Source organism: Melanaphis sacchari, unplaced genomic scaffold (genome assembly GCF_002803265.2).
Source record: "Melanaphis sacchari strain LSU unplaced genomic scaffold, SCAv2.0 Contig0_pilon_pilon, whole genome shotgun sequence".
Taxonomy (NCBI): Eukaryota; Metazoa; Arthropoda; class Insecta; order Hemiptera; family Aphididae; genus Melanaphis; species Melanaphis sacchari.
The window spans coordinates 24,652,859-24,677,723 of NW_020270366.1; the positions used below are offsets into that span (position 1 = coordinate 24,652,859).

The 24,865-nt window shown below is 28.6% G+C and overlaps 4 protein-coding genes across 9 annotated transcripts in view; 2 read left to right on the forward strand and 2 right to left on the reverse strand.

Moving 5' to 3' along the window:
- Positions 1-4,870: 4,870 nt before the first annotated feature.
- LOC112594105 (mediator of RNA polymerase II transcription subunit 14) lies at positions 4,871-11,613 on the reverse strand. The gene is made up of 3 exons (XM_025338776.1): positions 11,324-11,613; positions 10,042-10,133; positions 4,871-9,729 (listed from the first exon to the last, which is right to left on the reverse strand). Exon 3 carries the CDS (start codon positions 9,693-9,695, stop codon positions 4,971-4,973), a length of 4,725 nt encoding a protein of 1,574 aa, XP_025194561.1. The 5' UTR covers positions 9,696-9,729; positions 10,042-10,133; positions 11,324-11,613; the 3' UTR covers positions 4,871-4,970.
- A 1,472-nt stretch (positions 11,614-13,085) lies between these two features.
- Positions 13,086-16,346, forward strand: LOC112603036 (methylcrotonoyl-CoA carboxylase subunit alpha, mitochondrial). 2 transcript variants are annotated; one of them, XM_025351545.1, is made up of 12 exons: positions 13,086-13,225; positions 13,510-13,672; positions 13,750-13,967; positions 14,032-14,179; positions 14,263-14,496; positions 14,563-14,775; positions 14,837-15,130; positions 15,196-15,345; positions 15,423-15,576; positions 15,650-15,867; positions 15,938-16,129; positions 16,200-16,346. In XM_025351545.1, exons 2-12 carry the CDS (start codon positions 13,658-13,660, stop codon positions 16,305-16,307), a joined length of 1,944 nt encoding a protein of 647 aa, XP_025207330.1. In that variant the 5' UTR covers positions 13,086-13,225; positions 13,510-13,657; the 3' UTR covers positions 16,308-16,346. The 2 variants fall into 2 exon arrangements, with proteins under 2 accessions (XP_025207330.1, XP_025207251.1); XM_025351466.1 differs by lacking the exon at positions 13,086-13,225 and adding an exon at positions 13,392-13,425.
- Positions 16,347-17,594: 1,248 nt separating this feature from the next.
- On the forward strand, positions 17,595-18,482 carry LOC112595674. Its single transcript, XM_025340969.1, has 3 exons — positions 17,595-17,991; positions 18,074-18,293; positions 18,359-18,482. The coding sequence occupies exons 1-3, from the start codon at positions 17,745-17,747 to the stop codon at positions 18,441-18,443; spliced, it is 552 nt and encodes a 183-aa protein (XP_025196754.1). The 5' UTR covers positions 17,595-17,744; the 3' UTR covers positions 18,444-18,482.
- A 3,069-nt stretch (positions 18,483-21,551) lies between these two features.
- LOC112603903 overlaps positions 21,552-24,865 on the reverse strand; it is a 44,117-nt gene continuing 40,803 nt past the window's right edge. For all 5 annotated transcript variants that reach the window (XM_025352720.1, XM_025352730.1, XM_025352738.1 and 2 more), the window contains one exon: positions 21,552-22,523. In XM_025352720.1, the coding sequence (XP_025208505.1) occupies positions 21,846-22,523 (678 nt within the window). In that variant the 3' untranslated portion in view covers positions 21,552-21,845. The remainder of the gene's footprint in view (positions 22,524-24,865) is intronic.

Below are 24,865 nucleotides of genomic sequence, written 5' to 3' on the forward strand. Positions count from 1 at the left end.
TTTATATAAGAATAAAAAAAAAAAAATTAATATTTCAAATTTACACAACCAAATATCGAGGAACACTTAATCGTATTTCGAAAAAGATAAAAATAACCTAGATGTTATCATAAATAAATAAACATATAAATACTTTTCAAAAATTAAGTGATTATTTAATTATTGAAATTAAGGTTTTAATTATTTAAAAATTTAACATTTTTGGAATAAATGGATAGGTACCGCGTATATTATTATTTTATCATTATATACACATAAATTAATGATAACTATTTAATATAAGTATAACTTGACTAGGTAATCTATAGATACCTGCATCAAAATGTGATAATAAAAATGATCAAATACATATATAAATTCACAAAATTACAAATTTTTATAATGTGTACCTGCATAAAACAATTAATAATATTATACAAAATCGTAATTAACTGAAAACAAAAAGTTCACTATTCTTTAAAAGACAAAAACTCTCAATATCATAATCATGAAAAAAAATTTTTGTGAAAACTATTTTCATAATTTCAAGGAATTTTTGTTTTATAAAAAAGCAGCTTTGGTCGTTTGCTACATACAAAAATAGTTTAAAACTTATTATAAATTAAACAAATAAATATAGTTTAATAATATATTTCAAAGCTAGAAAACTTCTGATAAATAAATATTGTATTTTTTTAAGCTACATTTATATTTAAAATACTTTGAATTTAAAATAAAATATTAATACGCCATTAATATAGATAATAATCTGTAAAAAAATTTAGTTAATACACTTATATTTGCATATATCTTTCCATAAATAGGTATTTATATGTATTTCATAAAATATGATTTTTCTTCATCTTTACATTTTTATTTTAAGATAATTACCTACATTTGAGTTTATTAAATAAATCAAAGGATTAAAAAGGGTAGTGGAGTTTTAATATTATTTATAAAAAATAATACACTTTATTTAGTAACAGATTATAAAATCATGAGAATGATTCTATAAGTGATAATAATGATAAAGATAATAATAAAATGAAATAAGTGTTTACTTGATAGCTATTGTAATAGATAATACATAATTTAAAAATAAAATCCGTATGCAACCAACCGTGCTAACTAGTAATCAAATTAAGGAACGATTAAGGATCGATTCTTTGCGTTTATTAAAAAACTTAGAATAACGACAGTAGATTGTAGATAACGTAGAACGCTATCACTATCGTGGACTGTATATTTTCTTAATGTAATTAAATTACGTACCTACCAGAAAAATTAGAAAAAATATGAAAAGTGAATCATAAGTGTATTTTTACTTAAATAAATAAGTAAGTATATTAGTTTGAAAAATCAGAAAACAAAAAGTAGAAAAAATACGTAAATATACACAAGAAAAATTTTAAAAAAATTATAAATAAATACATCATAAACACCATAAAACAAAAAAACTAATATTTTTAATCTTACCATACTGAAATATTATAATGGAAGTCTTGGATCTAAAAAATGAGAAAATTTTACAAAAATAAAAGTATTCTTCTGCGCGTAGCTGTGAATAAAAAATATTTATACTGCAATTTGCATATATACATAATATACCCGAGTTGCAATTTACGTGCCTATGAATATAAAATATACCCGGGCTGGAATTTACATACACAATTAAAAATATGGGAATTTACAGCGGACCCGCTGGTATTGTCCTCGATGTGTTTAACAAATTATATGAACCATCGTCACTCGACATTCAGGGTCCATAGGGAAAAATCGCTATGTTCGCGTGATAGGCTTATCCGCCTCTGGACACATTAATAGGCACCTCAAATAAAACTCCTGCATATAAGTATGTATATCATTATATATATATATATATGAACGCATTGGCATGCAACGTGTCGGATGTGGCAGGGAAAAGGTTTAATCATCGGCTTCCACAAAAAAATTAAATGTATATAAGTACCTACTATCTGCAGTGCACCTACATGAAGTTTGAACTACAACATAATTAGGTACTTACACGCGATGGCATACGCAAACTGTGCTCAAACGACCTTTTTTTCCGTACACTGCGCCCGAATTTTTATCTAGGTATGTCAAAAAGGGTATAATATAAACTGCCCCCGAATTTTTATCTATGTCAAAAAGGTATTACGTAAGTTGTGCCCCGCTTGTAAAATTATATAATAATTGTAATTGCGTGTACTAATTTTAATAACATCACAAAAATTACCGATAAAATACCAACACGGAAACACGTTCTTGAATTACCTACTATTGCAACAATACAACAATTAATAGTCATCGTGTTTATCACTATAGATCTGCCAGTGTCTATCGTATTAATCAGCTAGTGAAGTCACGATTGCCCGACATTTCGTGTTGTAGTGCGAAAAGCGCTTGAAAATAATTTTAAACGTTAAGTTTTGTAAAATTAATCAGCCTTTGAGTTAGGGCGGAGGTTAAGTGCCGATGTACAGTCAATAAAATCTATTTGTGAATATAGTACCTATCCAAAAACAATATTACCTACCTACTATAACCATCTGATGTTAAAATATATTTGGAGAACGCTTTTCATTTAGCGTGTCAAACTGTTTGGCCTTAGACAAAGGCACATGGATGTCGCTTTTGTCTAAGTCAGCTGCGGAATAGAAATATCCGAAAAAATGGTTTGAGTATTGATTACATAGAGATAAAAACAGCAGTACCCACTAGAAAGTGCTTAGTTCAATGCTACAGCATATCATTTCTAAGCTCAGGAAGTGTAGATATATATTTGAGTATTTTGTAGGTAAATCATTTAACGAAATTAAAGCCTGTCGACGAAAGAGTGTCGCAATTTTAGGATTATTTAGTAGACGTTGGTATGTATAAGTAAGAAGCTTAGCGTCCACCTGAAATATGGTATCGAGCGTCGAGAGCCAATTTTAACCACTAATTCGTGCTAGTCATTTCGTTCTCATTTCAATATTAGCTTTTATACCTACATTTCATTTAAATATTTTAATGTTTTTATAAAAGTTAAAACAAATTCAAATAGAAACAAATATAAAATTAAATAGTATAAATGAACCCTTTAAATATCAAAATTCTTTTATAACAAAAAAAAAAAACATGAGTTATAAAGTTTAATTAATAAATATAACAGTGGTGAAACTCCAATCATTGATGAATACCTATACATGTATGTATCGATAGTATTACATTGTTAATATATGTTATTATTTATCAAAGTATTTTAGTTTTCAAAAATACATTTTTTTTTTTAATTTTAAATCGTATTCTATTAATTATTAAATTTATAAAGTTGTAACGAATTAAATATAAATTAGAGACTGTAATTTTGAAATTATAAAACTATTAATTTTTAAAATTTTATCCGGATGCAGTTTACACGAATGATTTTGTGTTTATCTACCTGTGCCTAGTGTTTAATGTACTTCGAGCACATTTACAATCGCCGACACGCGATTATCTTAACCTCCGCCATCCAGAATAATAAATTATAACAAGTACTCGGTGCACCAGATCATGCGATAACCCTAACAATCTGCAATATCTTTTAATACATTTTTATCTATTTTTTTTAAATTCTTATGGTACCCATGTATAAATAAATACCTTACATCAGTTACACCTATACTATTAATGGGTTAACAGTATGTGTACAATGTATTTTTATATTAAACATTATAAATTGTGACTTAAGATACTAAAAAGGTATCTAAGTACCTGATCACAATAAACCACTATTGTGTTAACACTAAATTAAAATTGCGTTCACAGCTATCAATATTAAATATTAATTAATAATATCAATAAATATATGTAACTGACTTCTAGATGTATCTAATGATTGTGTAAATTGTTATCCTATTTCCTCAATAATAATAAATACCAATATTATACAGAACAAAATATTTTACCTATTCTATAACATTTATATACCTATTTATACAATAGATACCAGAGAACTTTTACAGGAATAGAATATTTTATCCTAATCATAAACTAAAATCAATCTTAAAGTTCAGCTTTTAATTAATAAAAAAAATAAATAAAATAATAGTTTTAATTGTGAAAACTTTATCTCTCTTGACATTTTGTCTCCAATTATACATACATAATAACAAATAAATTGATACAAGTAACTTATGTCTAATTGTAAATTATTAAATTTTACTACCTATTACAATTTATTAAAACACTATAAGTTCACTGTTTTAGAGAAAACATTTTCAACTTTACAATTTAAAAAAAAAAAAAAAAAACATTTCTTTATAACAATTTAAAATTCTAATAACAACCAATGTTTAAATTAAATAAAAACAAAAACAATTATTCATAAATATGAATAAATTATATATTCTTTTAAATAACCCAGTAATTATTTTAAATATTTTTTTCTCGTGACTTAGGTTCAATTGTAAAATATTTATAAATTATTATAAGGTCAAATTCTACTATAATTTGTTAATAGTTCAAAGTAATTAATTTTTAAAAATAAGGATAAATAAATAATAAATAATAAATAATTTGCTTAATAAAATTTGACAAAAATAAAAAATAATTCTATGATATTGGGTTTGGAACTATTTCGAATTTTAATTATGAGGGTTGAGAATTAAGTTAAAAAATATAATAATCATTACCTAATACTTACAAATATAGATATATAAGCACAAAATGTATATTACACAGTATTCAAATAGCTGTACAATACTTATACCTCAGTTAAATAATACTTATACCTGCCATTTGAATAAATTACAATACTTCTATAATTATATACTAATTGTTTTATTTTATAAAATTTTTCAAAATTTGCTTGGGTACAATAAAAAAAAACTTTAAATCTTTGTTATATAATTGTATGGTAGGTACATACAATACATTTTCAATAATATAATACTATTTATACAAAGAATGTAATTTAACTTTATTTATAAATAAGTTGTTTACGTTGAATAATAAGCTTTATGTCACTGATGATTTGGCATCATACCATGTTGTGGTCCCATAGCTGACATTGGTACATTACCATAGTTGTTACATCCAGGTCCAACCATATTTGGATTTTGTCCAACCATGTTAGGGTTCTGCCCAACCATATTAGGGTTTGGTCCGACCATATTTGGATTCTGTACAACCATATTGGGGTTCTGTCCAACCATATTAGGATTAGGTCCAACCATATTAGGATTTGGTCCACCCATATTAGGATTAGGACCAACCATATTAGGATTTTGATTCATCATGTGTTGTCCCATTAACGGTGATGGAACTGGACCTCCAGGAGTCATTTGTGGGTGCATGTTCATAGATGCAGGTGACATTTGTGGTTGTGGTTCAGATGGAAGTACAAAATTTGACATTAAATCTCGAATGGCTGGAAAAATAGAACATTCATTGTGGTTAAGAGCAAATTCAGCAAATCTCTTCATGTGAAGACTAGCAGCAGACATTGCTGATGCTGGACCAGCATCTCTTTTTTCAGCAAGTTGTGTAAGATTAGTAGCAGTATCATAAACCAGTGGTAAGACTAATGAAGGCACTTCATTACTGTTGTAAGTTATTCCAATTCTTGTGATTTGTAAAAAAAATAAAATTTTATTTCTACAAATCAAAAGGGCTTCTTTACCAACTGGCACTATTGGAGTTGCAGATGGTGGTATTCTTAGACACCACTGAACTGTCCATTTCATTTGCTGTTGTTGAATAAGTCCAGGAATCATTTCTAATTTGATTATTTGTATAAAGTCCTTAAGTACTGTATATGGGCAATTCAGCATTCTAGTGAATCCAAGTAATGTATTTGGCTTACATGGTGGTATTGCTACTTTACTTTCAAAAAATTTTTCTAAAATATTTAACTCATCAACATTCCAAGGATCTTTTTGTTCTGGAATACATGATATTTTTAAATGTAATGACTGAAAATGTTGCATGTTAATAAAAGCTCGACATTGCAATGTTTCAACTTTGAAATTTACAACACCAGGCTCGGAGGAACTCAATGCTATCAGATTTTCTTCAGTTTGAACAAATCTTTGTAGATTTCTTCTCATATAAACACAACCTAAAAATCTCTCTAAAGGACACTGCTTAGGAGCAGGAAGCCCTTGTGGATGTGCAGTTGGTGTGCATAATGCGTTCAATGCTTCATGAGTAATAATAGTAGGAACTGCTCCAGCCCAAGACTTTTGAGGAAGCACTCTAGAAGTATGACTATATCCACTCTTATGATCAGGACTTTGTAAAGAATGTCCTGCAGGTGATTGCCCCTGTGCTCTAGCTGGAGATAAACGGGGTAAACCAGGAGAACCAGGCCAATTAGATGCAGCAGGAGATGTCATGCTTTGAGACTGAAATGGACTCACTTCTGGTGGATGTGTACTAGAACTCAATCCAAATCCTGAGCCTGGACCTGGTGACGAATTTGGTAACATTCCTGCTGGGCTAGGTACGTGTAGAGGGTTGGAAGGAGAACTAGCTAATAAACTAGAACCTGGTGAAGGGTGAGGTAACATTGAAGGGGAAGGATTAATAGCTGACGGGGGAGATGCCAAGTTAAATGACGTCACTGGGCTATTGTTAAACTGCTGTTGTGTATTTTGAGACATACTACCTACTCCGACTGCAGGATGTGGACTTGCTGGTGTGTGTGGATTACTTCCTGGTGTTGTATTGCCAGTAGAATGAAACCGTAAACCTTGTGCAGGAGACTGAGGACCTCTATGTGAGGAACTCAAGAAGTTACCTTCTACATTATCCATAGTTATTGGTGAAGGCGGGTTGTCATCTTCAGATTGAGATCGTCGCCTAAATACATTTGTCTCATCTACATATTTGGATAAAAATGCTTTTAATCCTGGTGTTGGTGTATATTCTGAAATGACAGATGTTCTATCATATCTACTATAAGCTCCATCTCTAATACTGACTAAATTTCCCCATCTTAATGTAATTTCTAAGCAATACTGTCCTTCATAAATAACTTTAAGTAAATTTGTAGAATTGGCAACTATTCCAAATGTAATCACTGGTACTTGTGGTCTGACTTGTAAAACACAAAGTTGTGGTATTGATGGTAACTTACAAATAGCAGTAAGGGGGTTTAATGTATCAAGCATTTCATGTATAAGCAAAGATAGCTTTTTATTGTTGTTTAAATAACCTTCAAATTGTTCTTTAATTAAGTTATGAGGATTAATGCTGCTATTAAGTGAACCAAATACTATATTAAATTTACTGTTTGTTGAATTCCATTGAATAGTGGCTGTTGACCGTCTATGTGTACCATATCCTATAATGAGTTTTAAATAATTATAACTCTTTATACTGATCATGGATGCCAAATTATTCTTTTCAGATTGTAAGTAAGGCGACAAGTCTTCTACCAAAAAGTATAAATGAACAATCTGAGCCCAATCATTCAAAATTGTTTCAACTGTTTTTGACATGTTTTCAGCAACACTGACATCATAATTTATGTAAACTGGTCGTCTAGCTCCTTGTTCACGACTATGCCTACTAGGTAAGGGACTTCCATAAAATACATATTCAGTCGTCCAACATCGAGTAGTGCCTTTACCATATACACGTATAGATATGGACAAAACTCGTTTGCATAATGATATCCATTTGGGATTTGTTGTTTCAATACCAGGTGGAGGTGGTAATGATAAAATTTTCAAAACAAAAGTTGTAGCATTTGCTTCAACTTGAACACCTTGATTACTGATACCACATTTTGTTAACTCTTGAGCTAATACAGTAAATGGTAATCTTTCATCACATAAGGCTACAATATGGGCAAGTTCAGGTATAAAATAAGCTGGATGTTTAAGTAGTTTCCTTGGTTTATCTGGACGTATTATAACTCTTTTACGACTATTTGGATCCATCTTTTCTTGATCTTCTTCAATAACAGACGTAAACGGACCATGTGTGGCTACAAATTTTTCAATTGTCAACAATGTCATAACTTTTAAATACATTTTTGGTATGTCTACCTCAATAGATTCATCATTAGGGTTATCTTCAATTGATGATTTTTTTACATTAGCTAGATAAAACTTATACTCAATTCTACAAGGGGATTTTTCATTTTCAGCAAACTCAACAATCAATATCATATTTGAAATTTTATGGAGTTTTATATACATCCGATGACGACTTATTTTTGACATAGGATGATCTGTGTGATGTAATAATGGTAATCTTTCATACGCTGTTCCAGGAAGATGTTGCAAAGTTGTTTCACATCGACGTTGAGTAATCCAAAATCTTAAATCACTTATAAGTAAAGGTACTTTACTATGCTCATTATTTAAAGCTTGTTGTAATGCAATCATACTTGGAGGACTAAATTCAGGAACATGACATTGAAGCATACCAGTATGTGTGTCAACTGTTATTAATAACTGCTCAGCACGTAAACAAGGATTAAGTATTGCCACTGATAAAATTGACGGAGAACCTTGTAAAGTACATTCTACATCTTTTAACAAATTTTCCAATTCTACTTTAAGTTCTGAAAGTCGAATTTTTGTACGTACATGAATTGTATGCACTAATAGTCTTTCCATCGACAATGAATCCGTACCAATTGATTTTTCTGTTATCTCTGCATCTTTTGTACCAAGAGATGGTGAATGTAAAATACCCAATGGCTTATTAGGTTCTTTATCGTCTACATATATTGTCAATGAATACCCAAACTGTTCAGATACACTACGTGAAAGTTCTCTCCAATAAGAAACTACTAGACACTTGCCCGCTGTATACTCTGTTATATGTATATGTCCTTCAAGTCTATCCTTATACAAAGCTCTGGTTTGTGAAAACAGAACTTCTAACTGTAAAGATTGACAAAAGTAATGTAATACCATATAAACTTGAGTCAATGGTTCACCTCCTGTACTACAACATTCCAATAATCTTGCTTGAACAACTTGATGAATATATTGAACTTGACGTGGATGCACTAAAGGTTTTCCTTCTCCAGTTTCTTTATCTTCTACCAATATCTCAATGTCTAATAATCTCCATGGTATATTTGGATTATCTCCCATTAAAGTTAAAGAAACTTGAAACTCGTTTTCCACTCGAAATGTTACACGGCCATTGGCTACTTTTTTGCAACTCATTTCATTAATTAAATTACTACAAACCAAACGATGCTGAATAACTCTATTAAGTTGGAGCAATGTTTCACGTTTTTCAGCTGGTGTGATTTTATCAGGAGGAACAATACGTTCACGAATACAAGCTGGTAACCGTGAAAAAGTGCCTGTAGTAAGGACTTCAACTGCTGATGGTATGTGAAAATTGGGCAATCGAGCAGAAACAACAGTTTCACGAGCAACTCGAGATAACATATCAGCAGTGTCTATAAACAGCATTGACTGCTTATCAAGAAATCCCATTATTTGAGTTGATTTATCTACTTTTGAAGCACTATTAGCCCATTTTACTAGGGCTAATAACCGTACAAATAGCTGTCGTGTTCGATTAGAAAATTTATAAATTTCAATTTTACGCTCCATATCTGGTTTACGAGGTAACAATTCAGCAAGAACAGTAAGCTCATGATAAGTACGTTGCACAATAAAATCAATCAAAACAGATAAAGAAAGAGATCCATCTGGAGGTAATCCATTACTCATACTGGGCTGATTGCCCTCTAACGGTGTTGGAGGCATGGTAAAACTTGAGTAGTTTTAATAAACAAATTAACTGAAAAAAAAAAATTGAATTAAAACATTTAAAATATTTAATTACTACAAGAATTAATTATGATTATTTAATATTTAGAATATATTATTTTATGTTACATTTTTAATAGTCCAAACTTAGTGTTTTTTTAGAATTGACAAAAATAATAAACTTAGATATTTGATGGGAAAGATGTAATTGTTTATTAAAAATGGAAAGCAATTTTATGGAATGAGATGATAAGTAAGATAATAAAAAGAAGAAAATATAATATGATTAATTATTAAATGTAAAAATATAATATTTAACAATCAAAATAACTTGTTATAATACCTCTTAAAACAATTATTCTAATTGTGTCATTTAAACTGTAGGTCTTGCATGCTAATTTTGACTTTTCTTCAAACGTATGAAATACTCTGCGCCTAAAAGTAATTTAATATAAATGATTTTACTTTTAAGTATAAATTATTTAATACTATTGAAAAGTACAAACCACAATTATTATACTATAAAAGAAAATCAAAAGATTTCAATTTATTTATCACATTATAAATTTATAAATATCTATTATAAGTAAATAATAATATATAATTTTTAAATTCTAGATAACAATTTATTATGATAACATCATACATAGGTTATTATATATGCTGTAAAAAATCCAATAAAATGTTTACTTATATATAATCGAAAGATTTAGTAAAGATAATTATGAAATGTTTAAATTTATATAGGTTATATATAAATATATTATAAGTTATAACCAACAAGATAATTCTAACATTATCAAAATAAAATTACAATAAATTATTAAAATGACTAAATTGTAAGTTGGCAGTGATAAAAAAAATACTGCATTACTAAGGGTATCAGATTAATGAGACTTCACTATACATAGTTAATGAAATTAATATACAATGCCTAAACACAAATACTGATAATTTATGTGTTATATTTTTAACAGAAACAAAAATAGACTGACAGAATCAATTAAGAACACTTTCGAGGTGGTATTCTAAATTAATAAGTATAATTAATTTTTTTTTTTTTAATTTAAGAAACAAAACAATCACTTATTTTGTGTTTTTTTTTATTTAGTAAAATTGTATTTTATTTTTTGAAATTTTTACAAAACCCTTCTTGAAATACGTATAGTAGGAATTTTAAATTATAAGAATATTGAACTAAATATCAATATAAAAATGAATTCATCATAATATAATCAATTACTTACTTGTTATGATTAGATTATGTTTTTAGGTATTCGGTAACAAAAGCCCTAAACCACCAATCTAAACCAGAGGTGGCCGACATGAATAGGTTTACAAGCCACATGGAGAATTACAATTATACCAAGAGCCTAAGTGTTTATTAAATACATTTCATATAATTCAATATTTTTTCATAAATATCTAAAAAATTAAAAATTCATAGTAAAAATAATAAGAAAATTTTGATTTTTAAAAATAAGAGACAAGTAGCATCTGAAAACGACAACAGCCACATGTGGCTTGCGAATCCCAAGTTGGCCACCCCAGATATAAACAATAAGCAACGTTAAGATATTAAAATAATATTAATGTTGGTTGGGTATTCCCAAACAGATACTTACGTAGTTATTTCACACTTTTTAGTTTCGGTTGATTAAGTTCTACGTCGGCATTACAACTGTGAATACAAAATGGATATCAAATACGTTAAAAATTTAAGCTAAAAGATAACGAAAATGACCAAATTAAACTTAATAGTCGACAAGAAACTCAAAATACAGTAAACTTTTATAATGCCGGGAATAACGTGGAAACTACAGGACTAGCGACCTAGTCGTGAGTGAGCGAGTGCAACATACTCACATTCACTCCGCAGTACGAAATCAGTATCACAATTCACGACACTCCACAGTCCACACACGACGGTAGATACTAGATATAGTAAACAAAATATTATGCATTTGCGGCACTGGTAACTCTGGTATTAGCGCGCGATTAAACTGGCGTGGTCATGGTAACCAGAACGACACTACAGGCACTCCAATCTACATTGATTTGTCCGCCTATCGTTTATGTCGAACCCGCCATTTTTAAATTGACCATTCGTTCACCATTTAAGCGTCTGTTAAGAACTATTCGTTTTATGTAACTGTTATAGAATCTCTCTACGATTACGATAATTATAAATATATATAAAACTCTAAAAGGTTTCGGTAGAAATCTAGACCATTATATTTCACCGTTCTATAATTCTATAAGATTCAATAAATTCAATAACATTTGAAAAATATAATAAGTAGTATAATTTATATTTAATAATAATTGTTGAAAATATGAAAAAAAAATTATAATTGTTGCTTTTATTTGTATACCTTTTATACCATTATTCTCACGCAGTTACATATAATATACAATATAATAATAATATTTTTTTTCTGAGAAGATATTATAAAAATATATAGCTATCTATAGTGCTCAAATTAGTAAAAATTATTAAGTAGAGGACTTCAATTCAACGATTTAAAAACTACGATCCAAAATCTAAATTCAAAATGATTTAACTCAGACTAGTGGAAGGATTTTCTTCCCACACCCATTGAACATCACTAGGTTTTTTTTAAATACTAGATAGTAGGTACCAGATACCTACATTTCTATTTAATATGTACCTACCTAATTAATTTTAATAAATATATGAATTTATTTTCACCTAAATAATCAACTATTACAATTAATTGTCACTATTATTACAATAATGTTAAAATGAAATTTAAATTCTAGAAAAAAAAAAATTATAATTTTAAAATAAATTACATTTAACAAATTATTTTTACAATATCATTGACTTTTGACAACAGTCAACAATTTGAATCCATATTACTATATTAGATAAAAAAAAAAAAAATTATACGGGCATTAGATCACGCCGTCTCCCCCCCACAACCCATTCAATTAAAAAATAATAATTAGGGTACCTATCTACGCGAATTAAAAAATAAAATAGTCAACGAACTTCATCCCCCTGTGTATTCCTTCAAATTGAGCATCAGGTATATTAATTACCTATTGATCTAAATTGTGTATATTATTATTGTTCTAATATTCTGTTGAATTAACATCATTACGTGATTACGTCACAAAAGGTTAACTTCGAAGACTAATTTAACCTCAGACCATAGGTAACCTACATACATTATAGGTATTTATTATAATATTATTTAACTATACGTCTATAGCCATTATGATTAATAATTTATACTACATCACAATATCTTAAAAACTTACATAGGTAATATATAAATTGTTTATTTATTACGAGTTCATCATAATATGACTTCCCAGTGAAGATAAGATAAGTACGAATCTCATGTTGCATGTTAGCGAGTAACAATCTCCTTTTATCTATATTCTATAGTCTATACTCTATACCTATTTCCTACCTGAAACCAACCACTTAGTCTATTAATTATTACATATTGTAAACACGTTAAATGTTAATTGTTTTATTAGGCTTTTTTATTCATGTAAGTAATGCAATATATTATACCGAGGTACCTAGTTAACTCTAAAAAAAGTGATAAATTAATATTTACCATTTTATCATTTTATATGTAGGTAGGTACCTATACTATCTAAAAGGTATAGGAATTTATTAATTAAACGTATTTGAATTTTGAGTTATTTACATCTTTTTTTTTTTTATTATTATAAAGATGCATTTAAGGTTGAGTATAATATATAATTTATACAAATTAATATGTCTAGATTATTGTATTAGTAAAAATTTAATATTTGTTTATTATTGCAGTGTAAGAAATATTCATAATGGACCAACAAAACGTATTACCAAACTTTTGATAGCCAATAGAGGAGAAATAGCTTGCCGTATTATTAGAACAGCACGTCGTTTACAAATCGAAACTGTTGCTGTTTACAGCGATGTTGACAAAGATTCAATGCATGTGGCTATGGTATAAATATTAATGTTTTATTCTTTTATTTAATAATACAACTATTATGTATTAACATACTTTAAATGTGTTTTAAGGCCGATCAAGCAGTTCATGTTGGTCCAGCTCAAAGTATACACAGTTACTTGCTTAAAGACCGCATTGTTAACGCAGCAATTAAAACAAATAGCCAAGCTATTCATCCTGGCTATGGTTTTCTATCAGAAAACACTTCATTTGCTCAATATTGTCAAAGTAACAACATAATATTCATTGGTCCTCCGCCTAATGCTATTGAAAGTATGGGAATCAAAAGGTAAATGTTCATTGGAATTTAAATATTATCATCATCTAAAAATAAATATTTTAAATAATGGTAGTAAGTCAAAAGAAATAATGTCTGAAGCTGGTGTTCCAGTAGTTGAAGGATATCATGGTAAAGATCAAAATTCAGATTTCCTTCAACACCAAGCTAATAAAATTGGTTATCCTGTTATGATCAAAGCGATTAAAGGTGGAGGGGGTAAAGTAAGATTAAATTTTCAAATTTGCTATATTTATTATTGTTATTGTGAAATAAAGTGTACATATTTATATTGTTATATAATAAGGGCATGAAAATTGTTTCCAAAGAATCTGAGTTTTTTGAAAATCTTATGTCAGCAAAAAGAGAATCATTAAGTTCATTTGGTGATGATTCAGTCTTAATTGAAAAGTACATTCAAGAACCTAGACATGTTGAAGTACAGGTATTTGCTGATCAACATAAAAATTGTGTCTATTTGTTTGAACGGGACTGTAGTATACAAAGACGTCACCAAAAAGTCATGGAAGAAGCACCTGCTGTAAGGTTTTTTAAGTAATTTAAACATTGATTAGTTTTAAATTTTAATCAACATAATAATTTATAGCCTAGATTAAGTGAGAATTTAAGACAACATCTTGGAGAAACTGCAGTCCGTGCGGCAAAAGCTGTTGGTTATGAAGGTGCTGGTACTGTGGAATTCATATTTGATAATGCAACCAATAAGTTTTATTTTATGGAAATGAACACTAGATTACAAGTAGAACATCCTATTACTGAGATGATCACTGGGGTGGATTTAGTAGAATGGCAAATTAAAGTACTTAAAATTAATTTGATCATGAATGTAACGTAACAAAAAATAAACAGTGGTATTGCAGGTAGCTGAAGGTGAAAAATTGCCTTTAAGACAGAATGAGATCAAATTTCGAGGACATTCAGTTCAAGCACGCATTTATGCTGAAGATCCTTATAATAATTTCTTACCTGCTGCTGGAAATTTACAATATTTAGACTATCCTACTGTGTCTGATGATGTGCGTGTAGAAACTGGAGTACAGCAAGGAGATGATGTTTCTGTGCATTATGATCCTATGATTGCAAAATTAGTAGTTTGGAGTGAAACTCGATCAGGTGCATTTACTAAGCTAAAAAACAACTTGGCAGCATTTAATGTAAGAAATATTATTATTTTCTATATTACCGAATATTTTAATTCAATGATAATTAATAATTGTAGATTGCAGGTTTATCGACAAATGTCCAATTTTTAATGTCACTGTGCGCACATCCTGAACTTTTAAAAGGTAATGTTCATACAGGATTTATAGAACAACATAAAAATGTTCTTCTATCAAAAAACTTACCTAGTCCTGAATTGATTTCTCAAGTAAATATTTTTATATTTAATTTATTACCTAATTTTATTATTCATTTTAAAAAGCTTATTTTATTTTATTGTTTTAGGCAGTTATTGCTTTAATATTGTATAATGAGAATAAAACTATTAGTACAAATATTAATACCAGTGATCCATATTCACCTTTTGCTACTCAAACTGGTTTCCGGGTGAATCATAATTATTTACAAAAAATAAAACTCAAACATAACCTTTGTGGAGGTAAAACATATACAAAGTACATTTTATAATTTAGTAATTAAATATTGCATAACACTATTGGTTTTGATTTCAGAACTGTATGATGTGAGAATTGAGTACTATGGAGTAGGATCTAGTGACAGTAGATTTAATATATATTTCAAAAATAAAGATACCGAAATTGAATCAAATGTTAGGGGTAGTTTAGATACATCATCGTCCAATAAATTCCATTTAACATGTGTTGTAGATGGTACATTGTATAAATCCAATATTGCATTTATAGAAAACTCTGTACATTTATTTAATAAGGTATTGTTGTTTTTAATAAGATATTTTAAAATAGGTATGAAAGTATATAAATATTTATTTGTATGTATAGGATGGTGAAAATGAATTTACTGTTATTTTACCTTTTGATGAAAAAACAATTGACAGTAATGAACAAGATACAGAAAGCAATGAAACTATTTTAGCTCCCACCCAAGCTACAGTAGAAAGAGTAAATGTGAGTCTTGGTGATAATGTTTGTGTTGGTGATCCAATAATAGTTTTAACAGCCATGAAAATGGAAGTAAGTAAAATATGCTTTAAATGAATTATATTTATATGTATGTTTTAATTTACCATAAATGTTATTTCAGTATGTAGTCAAAGCTCAAATTGAAGGAAAAATAGAAAAAATTTTACGTAAAGAAGGTGATAGTGTCAGAAAAGGAGAATTGTTAGTAAAAATTACACCTAAAATTTGATTTGTTGTACATTGTTATACATTTTTATTAAGAATAAAATATTTTATTTTATAATTAGTTTAAAATTATTTATACCATTGATTTAGCAGTATAGATATATCACAAATACATTATACTATAATGTATCTTTGTAATTTGAATTTTGTGCATGTCTTACATAAAAATTAGATTATCGTATGATTTAATTTATCAAGCTACGTTGATAGTAAACTAAACCATGTTTTGGTTTAAGCTGAAATTCTAGAGTAAACTGAATATCAATAAAATAGTATGAGAATTATGAGTTATGAATTTATGAATATAATATTCCAAGGTTTATTGCATTATTATGTTTTTTTTTAATACTTAATAAAAATTTGTTATAAATTACTATAAAATTAAAATGTATAATAGTATCTTATATTTGAGATTTAGAAACCTATAATAATTTACTATTTTATGATGTTCTTTTAAAAAATATTTATATTCAATTTAAATCTTGATATGTACGAGTAAGTCATATGTAATATAGGTAATTAATAATTAGTATTTTAAATACATTAAAAGATAATTAAATGTGAATTAATAAATCATATTTTTCAATTTTTGGTGAATTTGATGAGGTGTTGAACTTATAGTCATGGTAACTTAAAATCTAATTAAATTTTTTTTTTATGCTTTCAAGTCATCAATGCTTCCACTACTTGTTTCTAAACTTCCCGATTGACATCTTCAATTCTTGTTATTCTTAGATTTTCAGAATCTTTGTTTACTCTATTAAAAAATACATTTTAGGATTATTAAAGGAATTTGAAACAAATCATAATCAACAAGAATTTTTTGTTTTTATAAGATTGAAGCTAAGTTGTAAATATTCACTATTCACTATTGTTGTAATTTGCAAACATTAGTAATACAAATGTTACATTTAAATACATTTAAATAATATCGAAGTATGCTGAAAAAAATAATGCGGATTAAACAAATAAACACTAATGTAGATTCCTAGTTCCTACTAATCACAATCGTAAATAAAATATAGAACCTATACAACTACTTGGGATTCAACTATATTTATCTACAGCAGAGCTAGTACTTATTTTTTTTTATAGTATTACTATTTACTATAATATTGAAAATTAATTATTATTTATTAATCAATACTTTTTAATAATATATTTTATAATCTCTAAACTTAAATTTACGCGCGCACAATTATCACTATCACAAGAACAAGACTAACGTTTATCAGTCGAAAAAACGTGCTAATCACAAATAATAGATATTATTATTAAGATATCAGTAAAGTACACATTTTTAGTTTTACTCCTGTTGAACATTTGAAATTTGAATTTTAAATTTAAAACCTTATTGCGAACACTAAACGTCTGATGTATTGTACTACATTTAATTTGAACAGTTTTTTATAATTTAATTGTTTTTGTCACGAAATTTAAGATGGGAAAAGTACGTAGGTACAAGAAGAAATTAGCCAAAGCCGCAGAAGGAACAACAAACCGCGAAAGTGGAAATGAACAAACAAATTATTTGTTATTGGCTGAAGAGCTAATGAAAATGAAAAAGGATGATGACAAGATGAGTGTCTGTTCTGTGATGAAGAGTGTCAAATCTTGTGGCGGCGGTGAATCTCTAAAATTGAAAAAAGACGCAAAGCGGTGTTTAAAACATGCGTTCCTGATAAAAAGTTTGTGATTTCAATTTAAAAATTTGAATTATAAATATTTTATTTTATTGAAGATAATTACTTTGACTTTTTGTATTAATAGAGCTTGGAGTGACACAGAAAAAATTGAAAAAGAAAAAAAAAAAGTCTAATGATGATGACAGTGACAATGAAGACAATGACGATGATGATAATGGTGATATTGAAATGAGCAATCAAAAAGTACTAGATTGGCCTGTTGGAATAACAAATAATAGCGATACAAGAGTTGCTCCTGTTAAAAAACATAGAAAAGGATTCCAAAAAAAACAAAACGCCCAATTGTAAATAACATTAGTACATAATATTTATTCATCTTGACTTAATCTTCTCTATGATTAATTTTCAGAGCTAAAGACTTGACGTTATTTTCCAAAAAAATTAAAAAGCAATTGAAGCATCCTGATCAAAATATCTTCAAAACAACCAATTAATTTTTCAACTACATTTTTAACATTTGTATTAAAATTTAAAACATATTTTTATTTTATAAAATATTTTTGTTGATTGGTTATAACTTTTGTTTATCTAATACACTTTTAATTTATAAACAAATGTTTTGAATACCCAATACTAATTAACTGTTAGCTTTCTTAAAAATGTTAGATGATATACAAGTATTAACTTTATATTAATTGTAGAAGGAAGTTTCTCAAGCTTCAAAGTATAATGCATCAATATAGTTTTTTTTAATACATAAATTTAAAAAAATATTACTTCTTAAAATTTTTAAATTCTAAGAGAAGTAATGAATGTATTGTTCTTATAATAAGTGTTTTATTTGTGTGTATGTACAAAAATTATGGCATACATTTTATAATAAAAAAAAATACTTAGCTTTTTAACTTAGAGGGTGGTTTCTGACAACCAACCAGATGTCTGAATCTTTAGTTTATTCTTTGGGGAATCAACAGTAAACAACTTTATATATTATAAATAATATTATAATAGATATTACTTTAATAATTAAATACTAATAATATTATGATAAATACAATATTATTGGAAAAATTTTATCAGCCTATTACAATACCATATGTTAAATAAATGACTAATAGCTAGGTATGACAAAAAAAACATTATATCGCTTGATAACATAGGCTAATTGATGTATTCAAATTTAGCAGACCTACAGGCTTCAATAGCGATCCATTCAACACCTAGTGTACAACAGAGCAGTACTGTGTTACTCGCTTCTTCTTTATTGTTATATTTTTTAAGTTTTTATATTTTTGAATGACAACATACATTTTTAATATATTTAATTTTTTCCTAAAATATCGTATTTATTATATTATTAATATTTATTTTTAAAATAATACATACTTATATATCATATTATTATATCAACTTATACAACTCAAAATTTAATAATATCATTCTGTAAGTTCTAAAAAAAAAAAATAGTAAATAAGATAAGATTGATAAAACATAATATAGTTTTTTATAAGCATGTGTAGTTCTAATTTTAATAAAATTCGTTAAATTGACGAAAATTTGCAAATAATTTAAAAAAATGTTCAAGTTTTAGCAGTAAAACTTTAAAATTTAATCCAAAGGTTTTTATAAGAGTAGGTTCATACTGAAATCAAAAATTCTAAGCAATATATCAGCACTTTATTTTTATAAGCCTATATTTGAATTTGAATTTTACATAAAATAAGATACTTAAACGATGTATAACGGTTTTAGTTATTTTGTAACAATTCAAAAATAGATATATATTATTCATAAAAGTCTTAAACTTATAACGTATACCTGTCTAATATTATATTTTGTATACTTAATGTAAAATCCTCTTTGGAAATTATGGAAGATTTTATCCGAAGATAATGATTTTTTCGCCAGTTATAGTTTAGTCCCTCCTCTTCGTTTTACTGTTTAAGCTTCACTAGGTACTTATGGAATATTCATCCTATTATAATATATAACTAGGCAAGATTTAAAAATTATATTTTTGGTACGGGAAGTGTTCGTACTCTATTGATATCCTGTGAAAATACCTGTGAAACGTAAAATAATATTTACCTAGCCACCTAGGTATATATATATATATATATATATATATATTGGCTATTTAACAAAAATTATTTGCATGTATTAAATATAGGTACCTACCAACTTTTTTGTAGGTTTTATTTTTAGCATAGTTACGGTTTTACTTTATTAGATTGTTATTAACTATACACAATAAGTAAATAAAATAATATTATGTATTTATTCAGTGAAGTATAAATTATTATTAATACATATCTTATAACAAGTGATATTATATCTAGGCGTATAATAAACATAATATTTTATATTATATATAGGCCCGGAAAGTTTACAAAGTATACTTTTCGTTGTCGCATACAAGTTATTAACATTAATACTATAACAGTGTTGGTATACTGAATACAGATTATTATCAAGTACTTTATAGGTATTACCTGTAAGTAAATAACGCATTGACATAAAAAAAAAAAAAAACGTGAACGAAGTATAAATTTAAAATATTGGAAAATGAAAAGTGTACTATTTATAGGCAATAACATAATATTATAAACGTATGTAATAAAAAATATAATAATACATAGTACTGTTTGATTAGTTTGTATATAATAATAATTATAAATAAAAAATGTTATATGGCATTCCTTTAATAATATCATAAGTTGATAATATATTACTTATAGGTTGGGCGTAGCGGGTTGTATTATAGGTAAGTATTTACAATGTAAAATATTTTTATATTTTTATATACTCGCATACACGCGAGTAAATTATAAACAAATGTAAACTCGGCCTCGATGCAATAGGAGGAAATAAAAAGATTGGTTGTAAATTCGGTACAGATATTTTGTTTTCACCACAACTACGTTAAATAAACACGACTAGAATCAATCTGTTGACAACAAACAATGAACGTGTTGTTGTGAACATAGCCAAAGGTTGTTGGAAATCACGTGGGAGACAAAAAAAAAAAAAAACTGCGACAACGACGGATTTCTAATTAATGGACGCTTCTTCGGTTTAAAAAATACGTAAAATAACTTTTTGTAGTCATTAACTAGGTACTTGATGTTAGTGACGATATTATAGCTTTATCTCGTTTTCATCGATCATTTTAAATATGTAATTAAAATGAATAAAACATTTTCATAAAATAACCAGAACCATTCCCTCGCCATGTATAGGGTGATGATAATATTATGCTAAATGACTCTCGACATAATAATAATAATAAAAAAAAAAAAAAACATTTACATCCGGTTATTTCTGCATTTCAATAATATTCAAGTTAAAAAAAAAAAAATTGAGTCTAAAGTTTGCATGTCAAATTTTACCGGGCAAAAATTACCCGTCGTAATCGGTGCCGAGCTTACAATATATAAAGTCGTTCTTTTTACAACTCGTAATAGTATAATAATAATAATATTATAATAACACGTGTTTACCAATCATTAATTATGCGAGTAAATTATAGGTACATAATAACAATAATATTATTAAGTACATACTTATCGTATTGCGTGATTTTAATTGTTGTTATTGTACGTCATACGTCATGTTAATATTAAAAATTGTTTGCTGTATTTTATCATATTACAGATAAATTTTTTAAGTTTAATAAAGTTAGGCATTTAAGACGTGTCATATTATGATGTATACACGACGATGCAAAAATATACGTCCAAGTCCCAAGGGGAGACTTTAATGTATACCTGCTAAATATTATCCAATCATAATAACAGACAAACAACTAAGCACTATATATATATAAGTACGATTATGTGGTTGCTACGTCAAGGAGAAAAAAGGACGAAGGGCGGTGGTGCGCGTGAACTACCACATCATTTGATTTTACACGCGTTGTCGAGATATTTGTGCAGACTTGCGGCGATCGCCTGTTTGTCGCGTCCGCTGCTGGCACTGCGGTTGAAGTACTTCTGCTGCTGCTGGTGGTGGTGATGGTCTTTGCCACGAACTCCCCCGCCGGCGGTGCCGCAACTGCCGTTGGTGGCCGCTTGACCGTACTTGCTCAGGCCCCGGAAGTATTCCCGGCGCAAGTCCGCGGCCGTTTTGGGCTTGGCGGGCGGTGTCGCGGCCACCGTGAGAGTGATGGACGAGTCGTTGACGGATATCTCGTCGCAGCTGTAACTCGAATCGAAGTTGCTGCCGCTTCGGCCGATCGGCGTGTCCGGTTTCGCGTCTTCCGCTTTGCTGCAGGCCGCGGATGCGGCGGCGATCTTGTACGACAGTTCCGACGACGGCGAGTTCTTGACGCTGCCCGACGACTTCCTGCCGCCGTTCATGCGGGGCAGCGAGTTGTATCCGGACGAACCGCTCGACGGGTACGCCTTCTTGGCCGCAGCCGGCGTCTTGTCCGAATGGCAACCGCCGCAACCGTCGACCGTGCTGCTGCACGCCAACGACGACGGACCCGCAGTGACGGTTCGCGATTTCCTTGGCAACGTCGCGCTCCTCGTCAACCTCGCGGCTGGCCACTGTTGTTTCGACTGGTCCTCGTCCTGTAATCAAAATTATTATAGATTTAAACGTGTTAATATTATAATTGTATTTAGAAATCACTATGTATAGCACGGGGGTCTTCACGACCTCATTAACTATATTTACAAGCCTTACTTTTAATTTGTAACATTAAACCATCATAAGACGTAAGACGCTAGCTATCGTTAAAAAATAACATTTGAAAAAAATAAATATATGCCTATTTTACTATTTGTATCTTTAAAGTTTATTAAATCTAATAAATCTTCCTATTGTACGTACTCGTGTGATGAAACTGTCCAATGAAGACCTATTATTTCTTAATACTTAGCATTAAAACCAGGGATGTCATTTGGGGGAGGGATCAGGGTGTGCGGTTGCAACCTTTACTTTTAAAATAGTACTAAATACTGAAAATAGATACCTATCAATACTTATCTATAATACTATTTTCAATAACTATCCTAATATATATTAAATTGGTACCTTATTTTTATTTTGATTTATACGCGCAATCATAAATTCAGACATTATAAACTACATTATTTTTTTGAGCAGCAAAACATAAAACGGACAAATTGTTTTGTCCTTTTTCACAACGAACGGCGTTTTTTAAGTTCAGCCGTTGTTACCGCGAACTCTGTTCCACTGTTCCAGCACTGCATTTGGTTATTGCAGGATCTAAACAAGTGTGTAACACTGTTGTTCCATTTTCAATTTCAGTTAAGACTTGCAACGGAATGTACTCGAATTCGGTTGCTTTGGTTACATCAAGTGCCATGTGAACTCCATAATTTTCTTGATGGACCGATGAAGTCACTCATTGCCTCATCTGGTTTGGCCAGGCCTGCACAAACCTGCCACATTGATGACGAATATGACGATCGGATCTCTAATGCATTACCCGCACCATATGTTACTGCAATATTAGGTATTGATCTATATTGAATCACCGAGCAGGCAGCAGCGGACGGCGATCGGATTTCGACATTGGACATAATATTATGTTCTGTATAATCTTATAGTATTGTAAACGTTAATATATTTTTATGATAAATTTACGCTTAATACTTTTTGAACAGATTATGTTATTCGACGTAGATAGGTTTTATTTATTATAACAAACTGTGTCACACAAACGAATATTATGTATTTCAAGATTATATACAGTTAACATACAATAAATTAGTCAATAGCAGCAATATATTTTAATTTTTGTATCGAAAATACATTTTAATAAAATTCCAATAATAAAAAGTAATGATGCTAAATATTTTTAAAATAGTACTAATTGGCCTGCCGCTCTGTTGAGATAATGTTCAAAATTAAATCTTCTTAAATGGTATTTTTATTTATATTTTAACATTTATCAATATTGGTATACTGTCAATTATTATGATAGTTAATTTTTTATTATATTTTAGTTTTTAAATTGATTTTTCCCATTTATATTGATGCAATAATTTGGTACATGCAATGTTTGGAAATAATTAAAAGCAGGATTTTAAACATATACGTAAATTTTTTTTTATATGACCTGATGAAATTTCAAAATGGCCAGCTTAAAACCTCGCACACTAAAAAAAAAAACTTGAAATGACACCCCTGATTAAAATTATTGTCTATTTGTTCTTTTATATCTTATTATATTTAATTTTTGTAATTTTTCTCTTAATTATTATGTATTATTTCACAATTTAATTGGGCATGCCTCATTTTTAATAATAAATTAATAAATATTTTTCTATATACGACAACAAGCATTTTTAATTCTTTATTCCAAAGCAGAATATTTTTTGTAGTATTTCAATAATAATGATTTTGGTCGAGTAGCTTATGAATCATAGGCATTTAAAGTGTTTAGATGAATAGTTGTAAGCTATGTAACTTTAATAACATTAATAACTATAATTTGTAACTAACCATAACGAGCATCTTGCGTTAAATAGATTATCCCATTTATACATGTTATAGTAGACTATACGTATCGTCAAAAGCATCTATTTTGCTGCATGTAACTACGTCAATGACATTCGCATTTTAAATGAATTAATTCTCGCAGATCACCCTGTATGTACGCTAAGACAAAGCACGGCTTTCTTGAATTTTGATACATTAATTGTATATGCTGTAATATTTCGTCTTGTTAATGTAGGCATATGCCATTGTACATTAGTACCAACGTCACTATTCACTATGTATACATATTAGTGTACTACATATATATATATATTTATGACGTACTATGTGTCACTGTAAAGTAGGTAAAACTTTAAACGTAGAATGACTTGCTGCATGCCATAAAAAAATATTATTACATCCAAGAACACGGCCTCTCCTTCTGAAAATTCTTAGTTCTGAC

Bases quoted from the DNA above. Each gene is read 5' to 3' on its own strand.
- LOC112594105 (XM_025338776.1), bottom strand. From the start codon at position 9,695: ATGCCTCCAACACCGTTAGAGGGCAATCAGCCCAGTATGAGTAATGGA.
- LOC112603036 (XM_025351466.1), top strand. The intron at 14,497-14,562 runs GTAAGGTTTTTT...AATAATTTATAG, and splicing joins TCATGGAAGAAGCACCTGCT to CCTAGATTAAGTGAGAATTT. The intron at 15,868-15,937 runs GTATTGTTGTTT...TTGTATGTATAG, and splicing joins CTGTACATTTATTTAATAAG to GATGGTGAAAATGAATTTAC.
- LOC112595674 (XM_025340969.1), top strand. From the start codon at position 17,745: ATGGGAAAAGTACGTAGGTACAAGAAGAAATTAGCCAAAGCCGCAGAA. The intron at 17,992-18,073 runs GTTTGTGATTTC...TTGTATTAATAG, and splicing joins ACATGCGTTCCTGATAAAAA to AGCTTGGAGTGACACAGAAA. The intron at 18,294-18,358 runs GTAAATAACATT...ATTAATTTTCAG, and splicing joins AAAAAACAAAACGCCCAATT to AGCTAAAGACTTGACGTTAT.